Below are 20,629 nucleotides of genomic sequence, written 5' to 3'. Positions count from 1 at the left end.
CAATACAATTTATCTAATCTAGTTTTATCACAATCACATCATCTTCCACATCCCCCCCACCCCGTGGCTCATACACTCACAAGCCAATTTACATACTAGAATGTTTTGGGACTGTGAAGGAAACCTACATAACACTAACAGACTATAACTTGGTGGAAACCAAACCCAAGGATCTAGTGTTGCAGTGTGCCAAAACCAGGTTAAAATATGAATGTGAAAATAAATGAGTTTATATCTCACAGATGTCACATGCACTTCAATAGTAAACACTATGATATGACCACATATAGTGTCATGGTAATGGGCCCTTTTGTACATTCATTTGAGCTCATTCGCATATACACAAGCACACATACAGAATCCTCTATCAAAACAAGAGAACATCTTGTACTGCAAGGTTATTCTTCTCCCACCTAGGGTGAGTAATGCCTCAGCCTGCAATCATTTAATATAAGAGATTGCTAAATATTAAACATGTGGCACTGGGAATAAAAGCACACCCAAATCACAATCTCCGGCCTGCAATCATTAAAGTAATATTAAAGTCAAAAGGATTTTAAGCAATTTTAAATGCTGACTAACGCTCTTACAATGAATGCTGCTACTTAAAGTTTAAAAGTTTTAGTTTCCTGCAGAATCAGCTGGTCCCCTGAGCATGGGTCCTGACTTTCTCAAGAAGAGTGCTATGCAGTCACCCTTGTGTGTGCTATTAAGCTGTGTGTGTGTCTCCACAAATAAACACAGGACATTAAGCTAATTCCCCCCCCCCCCGGCCCCCTTTCCTTTTCCTCCCTTCTCCAAGCTAGTAGATGAACAGTTGCTGGAGTCTGCACTGTCCGTTGTGATCGTGTACTGGACAGGAAGTTCAGGGAAGCTGAGCTAAGAGACTTGGAAGCAGCTGTTCAGAAACATGATGATTTTAAGTGTTTGGGCAAAAATGTAAAGAAATACTTTGATGGGCAACGTATATTTGTTAGATCTGGATTCATTATTGAAAAAAAGGCTTGAGAGTTTAATTCTACTTTAATGTAAAAATGCACTATGGTAATGTGGTAATAAAAGGCACCTAAGTTATAAGCTCAGGTTTTCTCTCGGCTCCAGACAAGGAGAAATAATCTTGCAACTTATTTACCTGGTGACGAGTGACAGAGTATTTTAACTGAACATAAATATATAAACACCTGACCTCCCACTAAATAGTCCCACTGCCCACATCTAAACTACCAATATGTAATGTATATATTGATGAGGAAGGGGACCTGCATGACTCTTGTTCCTGAATGTTGCTCTTGTTACATGCAACTATAGCAAACCCTAGAATTTGCTCATCAGGAGGCTGTCCATTCTTTGCTAAATAATTACTGTACCACTGTGGGCCATGCACTTGCAAGTTTGGCAACAAGGTAAGTGCAGGGTGGATATATAAATATATTGAAAGGTTTTATTGCTCTCTGTGTGCCTGAAAGGGAGATTCATCCCCTCTTTTTTGGAAATCCAAATTAAATTATTCCAATAGAGATACTTCCAGTGACAACTGTTAAAGAAGGGATTTATCTCACTTTGCAGAGATTTCCTCCCACTTCCTCTTTTGTCTACAGGACATGAAGTGAAGGGGAATCTTACCTATGAGACACAGATGGCCAAAAAAAAACCTAACATACCGGTAATATGATTAGATGTGATCTGCAGCTAACCCATCTAAAGGTTGGACTGGCAAAAGATTTTACACAATACGTCTTTATCTCAAGCCCACACTGAAGATGATTTCTGAAAACTAGAACAGTATGTGCTGCATTTGTCTGGTTCTGTAGAATTGTCAGGCACTTCACTAGCTATGGGCAGAATGTCAAGTCTTCTTCTCCTGCACTAGACGCATTCATCCAAAACATATACGTTCTCAGCACAGGCCAAGGCAGAGTAAGCTCACAGGGGAAAATGAGAAATGAAATGTGTGCAGTGCACTGCACTTCTTGAAGAAAATATAAACAATACCTTTAGTGTTACCCCGATGACATTAATAGCCTCTATAACCTGAGGGTGATTGGTGTGCTCTACTAGCTCTTCACAGATCCACACTCCAAGACAGCAGATTGCAATGCACCTTAAAACACATTTAAAAATTGTAAGGAATAGAATGAAAGCAAGAATGAGAGTAGGATGCATTAATGAAACAGTCAAAACATCAAAACAACACGACAAGACATTTTCAAAGAGGACAGTCACATTCAACAAAAGTGAATGCAGCAAAATCAACAATTAGCTGTAAAGCACTGCAAGTGAGGCAATGTAGGCAAATATCAAAAGATAGGCGATTACACAGATTTACCAACACAAACAGATTTACAAAAATGGAAGAAAAACTATAGCAGTTACCGATGGCAAGCAATCCCTTCAAATAAAAGGTAAAATCTGATTGGTTGCTATGGGAAACTGTTATACTTCTTAACCAGTCTCTCTACTTGGCTTTAGTAAAGATTAATTAACAATCCCCTCCCCCAGGCAACTGCATGTAATATACAATGGGGGGATTTAGCAAAACTGGAGCAGACAAAAACTGGAGCAGATGTGCATGGCAACCAATCAGCTTCTCTCCTCAGGTTGTTCAGTTTATATTTGAAAATAAAAGAGAGAAGCTGATTGGTTGCCATGCACAGCTGCTCCAGATTTTGTCTGCTCCAGGTTTGATAAATTTCCCTCAATGTAAATTACTTTGGTTGTTGCAGTTTTTTCCAATGTTACAAAGCTTTGCTTAACATTTGCATGGAGTGCTAAACCACAATTGTAATTTAGTAATGAATTTGTTCAGAGATTTAAAACTTTTATTGGGACACCTTTAAGTTATGTGCATTTTTTCCCTCAGCTGTGCCTATATTACTATAACATCTGCATGCTTTTCTTTTGCACATAAATTTGCAAACTGTGTTTTTCTCAAAGATTGTGCACTGGGCAACTGGGAGTAAATTATCCATCCTTGAGAGTGTAAGGGCTTGTTCACACCAAATCCGGACCAGCATGAGTTTCTGCATATGCAATGCAGTCCGTTTTGCCGCATTTTGGTCCTTTTTTTGTTCTTTAGACTAAAATGGTCTTTCAGTGCGTTCCAGGACGTTTGCATGCATTTTTGGTGCGTTCCAGAGCAGAAAAATAGGGCATGCTGCAGTTTTTCCCAATGCTCTGGACATTGGATGCATTCTTGATGTGTTCTGTAACTGCTCTGCACTTGGCTTGAACAAGCCCTAACAGGTAAAGCCCATGGAGCAGAAATAAGACAGGTGCCTTGCCTCCCATTTTTAAGCAATTTATTTTTCTCGACACTTTAGCAGTGGGAGCTCCCTATAAAATATCAGGGTTCTGCAACAAGCCACAATGAAGTCTGACTCTATTTTTGGTTCTAATTTAAGTTTTTAAAAGAAGTACAAAACAGCAATAAATTGTGAGGTCAAAAACTGAGTCCCTGGTCACACCTAGACAAAAACACTCAATACAAGGAATCCCACTGTTTTCTATGGCCCCTGTTCACATCTGAGCATTCTGTCACTTGTAGCAAAACACCTATAGCTCCTTTTCAGGTAGATTTGAGTGTTTTTGTCTCACAGACTTCAATGGTAAAGGTGCCCATACACCTTGCGACCATTGCAAGACTTTTGCCTTGCGATTGTCGTAAGCTTATTAAAAGCTCGTACGATTTGCCCATTTTGGGTAGGCAGATCGTACTTGCGATGACTGCAATGAGGGGCGTGCTTTTCGTACGATTCTCGGCGGGTTTTCAAGCCTGCTTGTTCGACGGAAGACGCGTGATCGTACAGTAGAAACGGTCGCACGTCTTCCATACACTGCACGATACTGAAGCCTGATGCAAAAAGACTAATGCTGGTTCGACAAATCCACCAAGTGATAGTGGAACGAGACACTGGCTACCTCATATGCAGGAACCTTCAAGAATGATGAAGAGTCAAGCTTGCGGTTAGAAGCTGTAGCAGAGAGATGTTTTGGCAAAGGTCATAAGAATGGCAAAACAATGTCCTTTTTAGGATGGAAGGCAGAGACCACCTTGAGAAGAAAGGAGGCCTTAGGTCTCAGTACTACTTTATCTATGTGGATAACCAAAAAAGGACCTTTTTACAAGTCAGTCTCAAGAATTCCCCTAGGTATCCACTTTGACGGCCCCAGTTTGTGGATAAACCTAGATGCAAGAAGGTCCACGTCCAGCATCCCCCACCTGCAACAAAGGGCTCTAAACACCTCTAGGTGAACAGACCATTCTCTGCACTCCAGGTGTTGACAACTGTGAAAGTTTATCTGCCAGTTTTTCATGCCTGGAATGTGTACATCGGACAGGGACACAGCGTTCCACTCAGGGTAGAATCAGGTCCACTTCTCAACTTCTGGTGCCTTTCTGAAGGTTTATGTAAGCCACGACTGTGACACCACCTGACTAAAACCTGGTCGGATGAAAATGTAACCGAGAGGTGCAGCTTTGAAGGGACAAAAGAACTACCCCCAGAATGTTGATTGTGAGTCAAGATTCTGATGATGACCAGGCTCCTTAAACTGAGAGGTTTTCCAGGACTACCCCTAACAGCCTGGCATCTCTTGTAAGCACCTTCTAGACCATTGGAAAAAAGGATTTCCCAGATTTTGGTGCCAGATTGGACATCCACCATACATGGGCAAGACTTATCTCGAATAATAAATGAATGGGGAGGTCCAGGAACTGAATCTGTTTGTCCTAAACAGCCAGTACGTTGAGCTGCAATGGCGAGAAAATGAAAGTCTGGGACTGCCTCGAAAGATACCACCATCTAACCCAGAAACTTCATGCAAAAGTGAAGGGTCAGACAACTTCTGGACCGCAAGTTTCAAGAACAGCAGTGGAGAGATTGGATTTTTTTCAGAGAAAGTAAAATCCTAGAAAGAAACATTTCCAAGACTAGGCTCAGGTACTCCAAGTGATGCAAGGGTTCAGTGTCAACTTTTGGAGCTTCAAGACCCATCCATAGCTCTGCTGGGTTTGTTTTGCGATTGTTGAATGACAAGGTTCGCACTCACTGCTCTTAGGAGAAGGTCACCCACTTACCCCACTATGGGGGTCCATTGAGACTGTAGCAGAGCCAAAAAAGGGAATAGCACCCTCGTGAAGAGAACAGGCCGAATGGAAGGGCAACACATTGGTAGTGTTGTGTGATCACAGCAAATTGCAGGTAAGGCTGGTGAGCAGAAAAAATAGGGATGTTTAAACATGTATCCTTGATGTCCACTGAGGCTAAGAAATTGCCTGGGTAGATTGCATATTTCAGAACTTTTGGACCCACAAGAACCTGTTGAGAATCTTTAGATTTTATAGAGAATCAACAGGTTGGAATAGAACCTCTGAAATCCTTCTGCTTCCAGAATGGGGAACCCAGGCCTGGAAGGGCAAATAAAGCTTTTAAGAGGGCTTCTAACCTCTTGTCCAGGAGGCCCTTGAAAACATAGACATCTTCTACAGCAGAGCCAAGGTATGAGCCCTACTCCCAATCAAGTGCCCTGGGCACAACACGGATAGGTCCCGCATTTTCCTTCCCGCAGGGTGCGGTTATGGTCTTCCAAGGCTTAGTCGGGCATAAAAGCTTTCTAAATAGCTGCTGAGAGGTGACACAGTGGCTACGAGCAGTGTAGGGAATTTTGCTAGAAGGTCTTAAAGTAAGAACAGTGCTAAGAAACATGTGCTTCTCCCAGAGCACAGAGGTATCCATTACCTGAAGACACTAGCAAAAAACTAGGCATGGTGGGGGTGGGAGAGGTTATACGGGGCTGTCCAATCACCTTAAGGTAGCTGCCTAACTAATTTATTCCAGAATTAACTCCCTGTGTATGTGTGAGGTACAAATCAAGAAATCAGAGTTGTTCCCATTTTTTACAGATCTTTAGCATACCTAAGAATTTATACATGTGTATGAAGCTTGGATTCCGCCTCCTAGAATTTAGCCAGCAAGTTCACACATACAGTAAACCATGTATGAAGTACATGTATTTAGCCTCCTGCATTTACAACTGTGATGCATGAATGGCATTATCTTATGTTAGCAGGTTAATAATAGGTAGCTTAAAGTTCCAAGCACAAAAACAGACATTTAAATATATTCCGCAACAGCCACAAAGCATATAAATCTATGTTGTGTGCACCAAATGTTTTTTGCAAACCTAGTTATTTAACCTTATAAAGATAACAGTGACATCACCACTGTGGTGCATGTAGCCTGAGCAGAGCTGTAGAAGAGACTAAGCAGGCCCAGCTGCTAGCAGAAAACTAGAGTAGTGGGCAGAAGTCCAGTTGCCCTGAGCAAGTAGAGAGCATAGCAGTGACTGGTCTTTATTACAGGAAGCTCCTGCAAGGAGGAAAAGTTTCAGACCGGATTACTGCCCAGATCTGAAAGAAATACACAAAGCACACCAAGATTCAAGTAGCAATCCACATGCCAATACATATAAGTGTGTCACTTGCTGTGCTGTGTAGTGTGGCAGAGGTGGGTTAGTTACACAACTAATCCCAGTATAAACTAAGCTATCTGCTTGCAGTTCTTGGGGTTTTCTTAGTGTTTTCTTACCTAGCAGCTTCGATAGGCTCCTCCCTGGCATTCTTCAATAAACTGTTAACTAAGAAACTCTAAAGGAAGCAAAGGAGAAAATATATTACCACTCCACAACTATCTACCAGGTAAAAAGGATAATTTAAGAGAAACTCAATTTAAAAACATTACACAGGTATATATTAATAAAACGCGGGCAAATTCAAAAACATTTAGTGCAGAGGGTGAGTTTGGGAATTGGTCAATTTATCGGTCACATATGGCAAATTCTGACTAGGATATTCAGTTGTTAATGCTATGAAATCAATTGTGCAAACCAAATCAAACATTTGCCATGTTGTAAATGTGACAGATTTTACATATACCAGCATTTATCCACTAAATATCTCTAATATAGAAGTGTAGGAGAAGGTTGGTGAGCTTTTTGTGAAAGTTTAAGTGGATTTAAAGCCCAATTGTACCATATCAAAAAATTATTTAAATCAAGTCAGTGTTACTTAAAATAGTAAGTAGCAATTTTCTTGTTGTTTGTTTTCTGTAGGAGAGCAGTGGTCTCCCTACCTTGGCCTCACAGGGCCCTTGCTGAGTCATTAACCAGTTGACATCCGCGGTGTTAAACCCCCTTCCTCATCCAGGCCATTTTTCAGTATTCAGCGCTGTGGTACTTTGACTGACATTTATTCCGTCATGCAGTGCTGTACTGAAATGAATTTTATACCCTTTTTTGGGGACAGATAGAGCTTTCTTTTGGTGGTATTTATTCACCACTGGGGGTTTTATTTTTTTTACTATATTAAGGAAAAATTCCCGAAATTTTTTTTTTTTTAAAAACTGTTTCCCCTATATTAAATGATAAAACATTTATTATTACCCAATTTTTGGGTAAAATAACCAAACATGTCAAGCCTTAAAATTGCGTAATGAAAAAAAAATGCCGTCTGGCGACGGCAACCCGCCAATGCAGCAGTGCCGTCCGCCCGTTTTTTTACTACGGGCGGACGGCAAGAGGTTAAGCAGCCTACTCCAATCACCATGGAGCGGGAGCTGTAGTGGTGACTCAACACGGGGTATGTCAGACTGCTGCAGAGTGACTTCTGCTCTCACACAGAGAACCGCGGGTCATTCTCTACAGCATACTACTGGGCATAAGACTCTTCTTCCCGGAACTATGTTGCAATAATCGCCTATTTTAACTTACACACTTTTGGTAAACTGGCTTTGAGTTTCACACTAAACAGTTATTTTGAAAAATTCCATAATATTGGTGTATCGGGTAAGGTCTTTTCTTTCTCCCATTTCATTCAAGAGCTAAACCTCATACCCTTCTTACCTTTATATCTTTGTTTTCTATGACAATATAATTTGCTCCAGCTGAAGCATCAAGTAAGGAGAGATCTCTGTAAGTGTTTGGGAAACACACAAGTGACCCAAGAATGATCTGAGCTTCCAATCGTGGTGCCTATAAAAAGAATGCCAAGATCAGGTCAGCACACATTCAAATAAAAATATGTTCATTAAATCATTGTGGTACAATCTTTATTTGCATGTTATATTTTATTGTAGCTTTCACCTTTAAGTGCTGCCAAATGGAATTTACTGTATATGAAGGTATAAGCAAAAGAAAGAAGCTGTGTTGCTTCTAGCAACAAAGGGGGTTTTAATTACTCTCTCTTCTTAGCTACATTATAAAAAGAAAAGAAAATCCAGACTATGACCGGATTTTTTTTCAACCGAAGAACAAAGTTACCATTTATCATACAAGATTCACATGCGTTGATCAATCCTTTACAATCTTTTAAACAATAGGATTTTTGTATGCCCCGTACAGGGGCACAGGAAATGTTTAACCTTCGGATTATACTGACATCTTTAGGAGGATTGGACACTTGCAAACAAAAAACTGTAAATCAGCCTAGGATAACTCCTTCGACTACCAGCATGCCTCAGTTTTGTAACAAAGCAGTATGGAGAGCATCATCTTAAGCAGAGAGGGGTGGAACCTGTGTCTTTCAATGGACTCCAAGTAAAGGATTTTAGGGCGATTACAGAAATCCTTTCTTCTTTAACCTCCAAGATGTCGAACAGCGATCCAACTAAATGGTGGACAATGCAGCAAACAATCGCTAACAGACTCAATAAAATACAACAGAAAAACTGGCAATGGCTGCATCTCAAATAGCAATCAGAAGGACCTTACAATCTAAGTTGACATCAAATGAGGTCAAAACGTCCACCCTATTGAATGTCTGTACAGAAGACCAGGTGGCAGCCTTGCAATTCTGGGAAATAGTTGCTTGATGCTGAAAAGCACAAGAAGGAATCACAGATCAAGTAGAGTGTACCTCGGCATGAATAGATAGAACCCAATCCTTGGGATCATAAGCTTGGATGCCTAAGTCACCTAGAGATGATGGAACAAGAGGCCAGTGTACCCTTATGGGTTCCATCCGTCTGAGATGACAAAAAAAGAAATCAGTCTTCCTAAAAGAAGAAGCAGTGAATTAGAGAAAGGTTCTTTACAGGTATAACCACATCCAGAGATTGGAAGGAAATTTCCTTATGGTGAACTGGAGCTGGACAGAGAAATGGAAGAAAAGGATTCGGCCAACGAAAAAGAGAAAGTGCTGGGGTGGAAGCCCAGAGACTCACACCAAGCAAAGTATGCCTTCCACATCAGATGTTAGACCTTGCAAGAAATAAACTTTCTAGCTTTTAGCATCATAGAAATCACAAACTCAAAGATGTCCCGTCCCTCAGAACCTGGGCTTCAACCCGTTGGTCGTTAAAGCCAATGACCATGAAGCAAAATGCATATTCAGTTCTTGGAACCAAATATCCTAATCATCTGGCAGAGAACATGGAGCATCCACCTGGGCCAGTCTGAAGCAGTGGGGTTCACCAGAATGCAATCCTCGAAGCATACAAGGAAGAGATTTCAGTTGAGAAAGCTCATTGTGTACTAACCCCACAGAGCGCTAGATAATCCACTGCTTACACTGGAGGATTCCTGTAACAGGAGACAGACCTTTCCAGTTCATTGTTAAACCTGGAGGTCTACATCTGGCATCCTCCCCACCTGTGACATGTCCTGGAACACCTCTGCGTGCATCATCCGCTCCCAGGTCCAAACACTGCTCGCTGAGGAAGTCTGCCTGCCTGTTGTCTATTGTTAGGGCTAAACTCATCAGTCAAGGACTGGACCGACTCAGATTTAGACAGTCTCTACGACCAACTCAGAAGCTGCTTAGGCAAATGAGCAAATCGTATACAGAATCTGCAGGAGAGGGTGCAGGAAAAGGAGCGGGAGCGTGCTTGTAGCATTTGCAGAGTCAACAAATAACGCCATGATTTACGACAAAAAATCTTGCATGATTGTGTAACCTTAGCCAAAAGAGCAGAGAACCCAGGTACACCCGATGGAAGTAAAGAGGAGTCAAGGAGCAGAGGGTAACACAATTCCAAGCTGCAGACATCGGCACCATCTGTAGGTGCACTGCAAGCAGGCCTAGAGAAATTACTAAAAAAAAGTGAGCTGAGGGCACCCGGTACAGCAGGACTGTCCAACCCATGTCTAGAATCTGACATTGCAACTGCATGATGGTAAATCAACATAAAGCCTCATGGACGGCTGTAGCAAGGCAAGGGTTGGACAGCTGTAAATGACCAAAGTCACTGTATGAGGACAGTACAAACTTATCTAAGAGCAATTTTCCACATGACTGGAAGAAGTAGCAGGATGGTGAACAGTGGGAAAGACTGCAAAATGCATGCGCTACATCCCACCCAGAGGATAACATCAGTGCTCAGTCCTACAGTGTTATTCTTTCTGTGGCAAAACCAGTGGGAAGTAAAAGGCATCCAGAGACCTATACAGTGGGGCAAAAAAGTATTTAGTCAGCCACCAATTGTGCAAGTTCTCCTTAGCTCACGGTGCTTGACCTTACCAGCCCACTCACTAAGTGTGTCTTCAGAGACAGGGCAAAAGCTGAGGCAATGCCAGTGGCTCTGGAACTCGAGAATGCTGCACTTCCCTGCAAAGACTGTTTGACTGGACCCTCCAGTGACCGCAGTAAGGCTAGCACAGGGGCCAGCACCTTCATGAACACACACAGTGCAGAGGGCAGGCTGAACGGCAGGACAACAAACTGGAAGAGCAGAGAGGACCCACAGCAAAGCAAAGGAATTGCTGATGCACTAGAAATATGGGTTTATGCAAGTATGCATGCTTGACCACAGAGACCAGAAAATTTCCCTGACAAAGGGAAATTATGACAGATCTGGTGAATTCCATATGGTATTTCTTGGCCTGAATTAACACATTTAGAACCTTGAGATTCAAGATAGGGAGGACGCCCTCTTTTGGTGAAGGAGCTGTGGCTGGAGCCGAACCCCAAGAATCATTCTGTCACAGGGACTAGGGCAATGACGCCCTGCTCCAGAAGTCCTGACAGGGCTGTATGTAGATCTGCAAATCTTTGTGGTAGGAAATAATGAACTGGGGAGGGGGCTGTGAACAACACTCTAGCTTGTAGAACCTGAAAACCCCTGCCTGCACCAAAAGAATCTCAGATGCAGGTTGTCCAAGTGTCTGCAAAGGCTATCAGATGCAATTGCCCACCCCATTTTGGAAATCAGGAACACACCTTAATGCTTTAAAGGATTTATCTGAGGGTTTGAGGGACGTGAAAGTCCAATAGGTGCCGGGCGGACTGTGCATCAAACTGGGTTTGGCTTGGGAACTTGAGGCCTGGGAGTAACGAAAAAAGGACTCTTCTTCGCCTGTATAGAGAGTGAGTCTACTGAACCCTAGACTTCTTTTGATGAGGAACTCTTGGGCACTCTTGCGATCAGTGAGATCCCTAAAGATGGCATCCAATACAACCGTGAAAAAAAAGTTGTCCCTCAAAGAATGTGCTCAGTAAATGTTTTTTTGCAGACACACTCTGCAGAACAACAATGTTTTTTTGCAGACACACTCTGCAGAACAACACTTTAGCCAAAGTATCCTCCTTAGGTACACCAACAGGAGACCCATACAGTAGATAAGACTGGAGACCACTTAACAGCCTATCCACACTGCAGTTCGAAGCTGCAGGCAATGAGCTTTAAAAACTCTATGATCAGGGATTACCTTCCATTGGGATCAGATCCCACTTATTGGCCTTACACAAGTCAGCTAGAGTTTGACAGACTAAGGCCACGGCCAGAACAGGTTGCAGTGGTTTGCGGGGGGGGGGGAGGTTGCCGGAATGGTAAAAGCTTTGTTAAGGTGGGATGCTTCCTCAAATGGGTACAAGGTAGATAGTGGATTAGAAGGGATTTTGTCAGCGGTTTTCCAGTCTCCATAAATGAAGAATGCAAACCCCCAGAATCTTCTTGGCAATCTTAGGTGCCCTAAAGGAGCCTAGACTGGGGACAGCACGCAGGTAGCCACAGAATCATTAGCGGACTGTGATCTGGAGGTACCTAGTACAGCAGAACTGGCCCCCCTGTGTCTACAGTAGATTCAAACATGTGGCGCCACAAGGTGGAAGGCAACATGCTTAGGGTAATACTCAAACCCCACTGCTGGGAAGCAGGGGTAGGGTCGAGTGGCCGAAAGACAACAAAGTCACTGTAGACAGGCAGCTAAATAATGTACACAAATAAAATACATACATGGGAGACATTCTACCTGACAAAGGTACTGCAATTCTGTGCAGTCAGTCTTCTGATTTATACACATCAATCAGACAGGATAACTGAGTCTGTGACCTCACTATTTCCCACTGCAGTTGACCAAAACTGCCTAGTCACCAACCACCCCTAGTTTGCTACATGGACAATGAAGAAGCAATAGCATACTGATCAGTGTGCTCTGCTTTCTAGAAGGATATTCTCAGTATCAAGCATTACTTCAAATGCAGTGGCAGTACAGCTAGGCATCCTGGGTCACATCTATATAGACTGCAGAGAGTCAATGGTTTTTACTCCCACAAAGCCTGTGTGGTGGATTTTAAGTGACTGGACAGCGCTGGTCACTCATTGACTAATACCTATGACTGGATCTACACTTGTTGGCGAAATAATCTTTGACGACATTTTATAAAGACACATACATTCAAAAATAAATTTACACTGAGCAGATAACCAACAAATGAGACAGATGGACAGTTAGCCTTTGCCTTGCCTTGCCAGGCATGAAAAGACAAAAAAGGCTTTTTTTTTTTTTACTGTACAGTTATGGAGAACACATTTTTTCCTCATCATCAGCAGAAATACAGCCATCCAAAATAAGCTTATTAACACATTGTCTTGATAATCTAAGCCAGGTGTGGACTAATAAAACAAGAAAATATGTGTAAAGATGGAGATCTCAAAAGTGAGGTGGTTGCTTTAGTCTTCATGGTTGTGAACCTTCAGATGTCCATGTTGTACATATATTTCAACTTAAATGTTATTCAGTCCACATTGTATATCCACATTCTAATGCCTCAGGACCAGAACAGTGTTGGCGGGATCATATCAAACACAGCAGGTCTGACAGCACACACATGTACTTAACGGCACTTTGATAGATTTACTTCCAATCAACCAGCATCGATATGAATTTATTTCCGGTTAGCCATCTTCTTGATAATTATTTCTGTGGTGCACAGAACTGGCGAGCGCCTGAGATTACAGCGACTGATTACAAGTAGTACTTATGATGGGATTCTGTCAGTAACATGGAGACAGAAAAGCTTACAAAAGTGGAAAAGGGCAACTAAAAATAGTGCAGCTTAGAGATGCTGCAAGAATAATGGAGCTTTTTGAGCAGAAAAATACAAGGAATGCTGCACCGCTTCATCTCTCAATCATATCCAGCCCATCTTCACAAACTCCATATTCCCTCTCCTAGCCTCACAAATTGCTACAGAGAACAAGACAAAGCATATGCTTCAAAGCTGATTTTTCTCCAGGGAAACATCTTTCTCAATAGGCTATTTGCAGGCAAATGTCCAAATATAATAGAAAAAAAGATTAATAGGATTAATAATGCTAATTGTTTTCTGTACTATATTTTTAAAATAAAACAAGATGGCTTTAAATGGCAAGCATCAAGGTGGCTCTATAGTGTTTAGATTACCTTTGGCAAATATCTTTGAACAGGTTCAGATCACATAAGTTATAAGCAGCAAGTGGCTGAAATGTAGGATACTTGCTTGGTATCTGGGTTAGTTCTTACACAGAGTAACCTAAAAGACCAGCTGATCTATCATGTAAAGGAACTGTGTTATATTTAGACATATAAACAAACTCTCCAGTGGAGTATAAAGTATTTTTCACAATTTTGTCTCAGGCTTACTTTCAATGGCTAATCCTGGTCTGAACTAAAGCAATCCAAGATCCCTTCAATTGCCAACAATTAGAGGCAATCCATTAACAATAGAATAATTAAGTCCAATTCCATTTTGCCACTAGTGGAAAAAGAAAGAGGCACGTGTAACTTTTTACTTCTGTTTCCAGTCCATAGGCAGCAAAGCAAAAAGATACCCAGTGCACTTCCCCAGCCATGAAAGGCAAAAGTTTGACAAGCACCAGAACCTGCTTCCCAGCAGTGCACCTTCCCACAGCTTAGCTCCCCTCCTGGCAGTAAACCTCTTCAAAGTTCAGCTTCCCTCTCTTGGCAGTACAGCTCTCCATAACTCAGCTTCCCCTTCTGCTGTACCATGAACGCCCCCCTCACATGATCATCTACCCACCTGCCACTTATAAGCAGAAAAAAGCATCTCTAGGGCTGCCCCTATTCTGACCATTCTGGGAAGTTAATCCTGAACATGCACCAAACAACTCCTCTCCTACACATACTGCTCGCCATCATACACTCCTCTCCTGTACATACTGCCCACTGTCCTATGTCCGCACTTCTCTTTTGCACATATTTACCACAACCACACACTTTGCACTCGTCTCTTGCATGTATTGACCACCATCCCACCTTCTACACTCTTTTCCTTCACATGCTACTCGCTGTCATATCCTCTGCATCCCTTTTCTTGTATATCCTGCTGTCATAAGCTCTGCACTCCACTCCTGCACATACTGTCTGCCACGTTCCCCTCTGCACTGCTCTACTAGACTTGCTGCCTGCCACCATACCCTCTATATTCTGATCCCGCATCTACTGCCTGCCACTGTACCATCTGCCAATTCACTCCTACATATATTGCCTGCTGTCATTTTCTCGGCACTCCTCTCATCCTTCCTACACATACTGTTTACTATTGTATCCTCCGTCACTCCACTCCACTTCACTGTGCCCATTTTTGTACACCATGCACCCTTCTCCTGCATACCCTTCCTTCCATCATGCCCCCCAAACTCCTTTCTATCACGTAGTGCCTGCCGCCATACACTCCATACTTCTCTCATTTGCTAGTCTATATAATAAATAAAGATTGCGTGCATATAATTAAAGGGTATATGAAATTCTAGGTCTATAAAAGGTGTACATTGTCTTTTCTCTTTCACAATTTGTTTTATTACATGTGAACAGCGTTAAGAGGCACAGTATACAACTATAAACTTGTACACTAGAGATAAGTGACCAAACACATTAACATTTTAAAAAAGAACCGTTAGGAAAGGGATCTTCACTCTTATGTTGCTATACTAGTAGAGGGGTGTGGAAATAAAAAAAAAAAAAAATACATGTCCAAGGGCTAAAGCGATGGCCAAATCTACTTGTCCTTCATGACAAGGAGGCCGGCTTTCCAGCCAATCAGCAAGGAGCCGGCTTCCCGGCAATCAGAAAGCCAGGAGGCGGGTCATTACTTGCACGGGAAGCTGGCTCCATGTTCCCCCTACGGCACTGCCAGTCAGAGGAAATTTTCATCTGGCCGTAAGTTCCAATATCGGCGAAGGTATCTTTTGGGTGAGTACGAGTACTCGCCCAAATACTCGGTATCGGCACTGATACTAGTATCGGTGCACCCCTAATCAAAACATATTTTACTGTGCTAAATAGCGCATCTCACTGGTCAGCGCAGTCATCTGACCCCGTTGACCAATGAGTGCTTGCAATTTGCGAGCGAAATTCAAAATGCAGAGGGGGGGACACTGAGCTGGACAGCAGTACGGGGGACAGATAGTACACCCATACTGGCGGAGGGGAGGGATTGTTCGCCGAAAGGTAAGTATAGCCAGGGGAGTGGCGGTTTGGGAGAGACAGGGCCAGATTTAATCGGGTAATTTTTTTTCCCATATTACCTGGGAAAAATGAGCTTACCCTTTAATGCACATTGTGTGTGTAAGAGAATTCTGGCTACCACCATGGAATGGTGGCTGCAATCTCAAAGCACATGCAGAATGTCCTACGCATGCAGATGGCAGGGGCAGCAGGGTTTCATTTTTTAAATCTTTATATATATATTTTTTTTAACTTTTAAAATTTTCTTCAAATTTGTATTTATTTACTTTTTCCCCTTAATGTTCTTCCTATCACATAGGGGATTCAAATCCCTTATGTGTTAGTTTGGAGGTGACAGGTTCTCTTTATGTAACCTGCCCTCCAACACAGAACAGCTGTTCTGTGTAGTTCCTGACAGCCGAGACAGGTGGCGCTGTGATTACAGCGCCACGGTCTCAGTCTCAGAGAACACACAGAGAGCCCTTAGAGCAGAAGTTCTTCGTCTGCTCTACGGGCTCTATGGCTTAGCCGTTTTGCCGTAGTTTTCAGGGTCCCCCAGGATAGCGGGGGACCCCGAAAACTACGGCATGTGGTGCGGGCAGAAATGATCGCCGCTGCTCAAATTGATACAAGTGGTCTGAGCAGATCACTTGTACTAAATGAGCGGCGGCGGCTCCACAATGACATTCAGCTCTGCTTGTCCGGAGCCGGGCTAAATGTACATTAAAACTACTCGCCCAGTGCCCGAAACTGCATGTCCCGGGCGATAGGAATTCCACACCCCTGTAGTACATTCCTACCACTCAGGGATCCTGTGTCCTGTTAGTCACTTGTATTGTTTGGTTGTCAGAGCAGAAACAGTACTCAGTGTTAAGCTGGCCATACACCTTACAACCATCGCACGACTTTGTAAAGTAATTAAAATCTCGTAAGATCCGCCCATCTTGGACAGGCAGATCGTACTTGCGATCATCGCTGAGGGGAGGGCTTTCGATGATTCCAATGCTGAGCGGGCAGTGTGCGCTTGCGCACACAGGCCAGTTCGGCATTTGTCTTCTGACCACTCCACCAACCCGCCGAAAATCGCACGATTTTCGGCAGGTTTTCAAACGGTCGCACGCCTTCCATACACCTGCCGATTATTGTACAATCGCGGCATAATCGGCAGGTGTATGGGCACCTTTAGGCCTGGTTCACACCTGGGCATTTTGTAGTGCGTTTGAACGCTCTGCAAAACGCTCAAACACAGAAATCCCATTGTTTCCTATGGGTATGGTTCACACCTGGGCGTATTTCAGCACGTCGGAACGCGCTACAAAACGGCCTACGCCCAAAGAAGTACATGTACTTCTTTGGGGCGTTTTGGTCTCGCGGTTCCATCGGGATACAGCCAAGTAGCCCACGGAAACACGCGTTTGTCGCGCGTTTTTTTTACCGCTAATCGCGGTACAAACGCGCGTATTCAATACGCCTAGGTGTGAGCCCAGCCTTAGGCTGTAAGGATAGAGGCTGTCCTGTCTCTTGCCTGATGACTGAAACACAAGCCAGGCTGTCCTCACATGTAATACTGACAGCACTTCTGTTATATGTCTGTTATATCTAGGCTTAATCAGGAGATAAGAGATAAAGGAGATAAGAAAACCATGCAGCCTGGGTTATTTCTGCACATGTGTAGTGGTACTTTGTATTAAATGCAGTTTATCTACAAATAGCCTTACCTGAAGTTCTTCTTTAGGAGCTCAGAGAACTGTAAAAAAAAAGAAAGGCAGCGCCTTTCTGCCAATCTTTTTTTGAATAACAAAAACAAACCTCGTTTTAGTTTTTAGGTTGTTTGGCTACCTGACATTACACAGGATTTTCTTTATGCCAAGACCGTGCATTACAGTCTGAATATGGTCACCTAAGAATAAGCCAGTAATATTAATTGTAAACCAAAGAATGCCAGTGGTCTTCATTACTTGTAGATGTACCTATATTACGATCTGGTTTCATTAAAAAATTACTCTAAAACTAAAGAAAAAGATTTTAGGTGGCTTCCATCCTATTATACCAGCGAAAGTCCTCTTTTTTTCCCAAAAAAGTTTGCCATTTGCTATTCTCATTACTGTAAAACTTTCCATGAAGTGTGATGGTATTTTCTTCTTTAGCCTGGTCACCTTTGACAGAGCAGACATGTCCCGCAGCCTCAGGCCCTGCACAATAGCACCTTTCTAAAACCCTGGCGTTTTCATTCCCCTTTATTGAACAAAGCTAATGAGGCTGTGAAACCAAAGTCTACACAGTTCCTGCCACAATATTAGTGAAGATATGATTTGTTAAACTTCAGTTCCTTGATGAAACACCTCTGCAGAAGCAGTGTGTCATCCTATCCTACAATTTCACACATCAGCTGTCCTGGTATCTTTCCCCCGGAGACCAGTTTCACGTTGTACTAATGAGCTGACACCTGTTAGAGTGGAGAAATCTGAACCTTGTTAGTGACTGGGCTCTCTCCAGAGAGTGTGCACAAAGAGCATTGTCATACTCACCTCGAACATGTCTGTACTGAGAACCTTGGCCGCAGCTGTGATAAAGTCTCCTATCAGCATTGTAAAGCCAGGCAAGCTGAGGAAGAAGAAACTGGACGAGCAATGCTTTATGACGGTATTCACAATATCCTAGGAAAAAAACAAAAACAAACCTCATTTAGACTACAGAGTTTGATTTTATTGCAGTTTGTTCAATGGTAGCGAGCATAAATAAAACCGAAAATCTCAAAAGAGTACATTTAGTTTGTTTTATACAAATGATTTACAGCTCCAAAGCTTATGCTTGTAGCAATTAATTGCAGACATCACATCTAAGAAGTGGTAAGCTGCAATAAATTACACTTTTGCTTTTACATGTGCTTTGTTTCCTTTTCTTTTTTTTTTTTTACTATCTGGTGATCTGGCCAGTAAGACCCCATTCACACTGAGCGACATGAAAAAAAAATTCTGCGCGATTTCGAGCTGAGCGACATGAGCTACATTGCACATTTATTCACGCTACGTAGCGCGGCTATTGGGAGGGACTTTGTCGCTGCTACATTGGGCTGTAACCAAACAAAAGCAGTCTTGATGTGACATCATTCCTTCTTTCCATATTGCTGTGCAAAACCGACACTTCTGTAGCGCGACAAAGTCGTGCAATTTTGCCGGTAATGCGCGAAATTGATCGACACCATTGAGTCTATTGGGGCCAAAATCAGCCGAAAAATAGCTCATGTCCGAGCTACAAGCTTTAGCGGCAAGCTACAGGCGACATTGAGCTGTGAGATGTGAACAACCCCATGCATTGGTCAAGCTACATCAAGCGACATTTTGCTTGTCATCCGACTATCTTTCTCATTCTGGATTGTGTAAGCTAGTCGTATGACCAGTGAAACATCTTCAAGAAAAATACAGCGAGTCCAGTTGCCTTGATTTTTTTTATAATATACCATGACCTGGATGAATGAGAACCGCCATAGACATTATTCATTTATGTTAAACCTTTAGGCTGCGTCTAATGATTTCCAATGGATCTATTTACACCTTGTGTTTAGATGCTTTTATTTGCAGTCAGTATATATGCGTTTAGATAAAATAGAAATCAGGTGCGTCCAGGAATTGATTTGAACTTGTAAATGCACCAAAACGCATTAGGGGGCAAGACGCAATTATTTGCAGAAATCTTATTGGCTACTCCAATGGACTGTTTCATTGGACAATGGACAGATGCATCTAAAAGCATATGCATATAAACTCATGTAAATGCTGGTCATTTTCAGCATCTATGAAGCGTAAACAGAGCATCCAGCCTGACAGATTTTGCAGACAGATCTCTGCATAAAAATGAATGAAGCCTTATTTCAAAACGAGGGTCTAAATTAAAGAAAAAGATATATAATCACCTGATCCTCGATCCAGTCTGGCTGCTACACCGGTCCCAGCAGCCTCTTTGTCCCTGGGCTGCTGGGATCCAGAAGTGATGTGTATTACATCACTTCCAGTGTAATTGTTTACATTCTCCAACTGTTAGAGCCAGGAGAAGAAGCTGGGGAAGCAGATCTATGCTTCCTCGGCTTCTTTGGGGTCCCAAGGTGACATTAGGGGTTTGAAAGACCCCTGATGTCCCCATAAAGAGGACCTGTCACATCCTATTTGCTATTACATAGGGTGCTTGTTATCCCCCTATGTGATCGCAATAAAGTTAGTGTAACCCCGTCTTTTATACTTTACAAAAAAATTGGGTATTCTATTCTGTTTCTTTGCACTAAATTTTATTTTAGTGTATTATATCCTAAAAAAAACTTGTTTCATAAACATTTGTGCAAATACCGAGCGACATAAAAAATTGAAACTACCACTTTTTTTATTCTACAGGGCCTCTGCTTTCAAAAATATAATTGTTTGGGGGTTTGAAGCCGTTCTCTAGCCAAAAATTCAGATTTCATCAAGTGTGTGAAAATAGTAAGAAATTGCTCAGGGCAGCAAGTGGTTAAAGTGATATTAAACCTTCAGGTTTTTTAAAAATTAATTTTATGAATGGGAGGCCCATACTTATGTAAATCGTCCATTCTTGCTGTTCAAAATGCTGCATTTCCTTGTTCTTTGGTTGGTTCCCAAACTCCCCCTACCTGTGTGCAGGTGTCTCCATCAGTTAGCCAGCTGCTGGGGAGGCACCCATGCATGCCGTGCCTGCAAGTAGCCATATGCGTCCATAGACACACACACAGCGTGTGGCAGGCCATGCCCTTCCTCTCCTCCCAACAGATTGACCGAGGGCAGAAGGAGCCTATGGCTTATCTGCCCTCAGTACCCTCCCTCCACACCCAAGTAGTTTGGGGAATGGGGGATAGTATCATGGACCCGGCGGAGGTAACAAGTGTTCCCAGGTAAGTGTGTGG

The 20,629-nt window shown here is 42.6% G+C and overlaps 1 protein-coding gene across 1 annotated transcript in view; it reads right to left on the bottom strand.

Moving 5' to 3' along the window:
• Positions 1–20,629, bottom strand: part of RALGAPA2 (Ral GTPase activating protein catalytic alpha subunit 2) — a 291,675-nt gene that overhangs the window by 132,616 nt on the left and 138,430 nt on the right. The window contains 4 exon segments of the mRNA XM_018576654.1: positions 1,993–2,101; positions 6,588–6,646; positions 7,900–8,028; positions 18,249–18,377. Of these exon segments, the coding sequence (XP_018432156.1) occupies positions 1,993–2,101; positions 6,588–6,646; positions 7,900–8,028; positions 18,249–18,377 (426 nt within the window).

This window comes from Nanorana parkeri, unplaced genomic scaffold (genome assembly GCF_000935625.1).
Source record: "Nanorana parkeri isolate BGI_ZX_2015 unplaced genomic scaffold, ASM93562v1 scaffold72, whole genome shotgun sequence".
NCBI classification, from domain to species: Eukaryota; Metazoa; Chordata; class Amphibia; order Anura; family Dicroglossidae; genus Nanorana; species Nanorana parkeri.
Note: the sequence above shows the minus strand (reverse complement) of the source record. Positions and strands in the feature narration are given on the sequence as shown.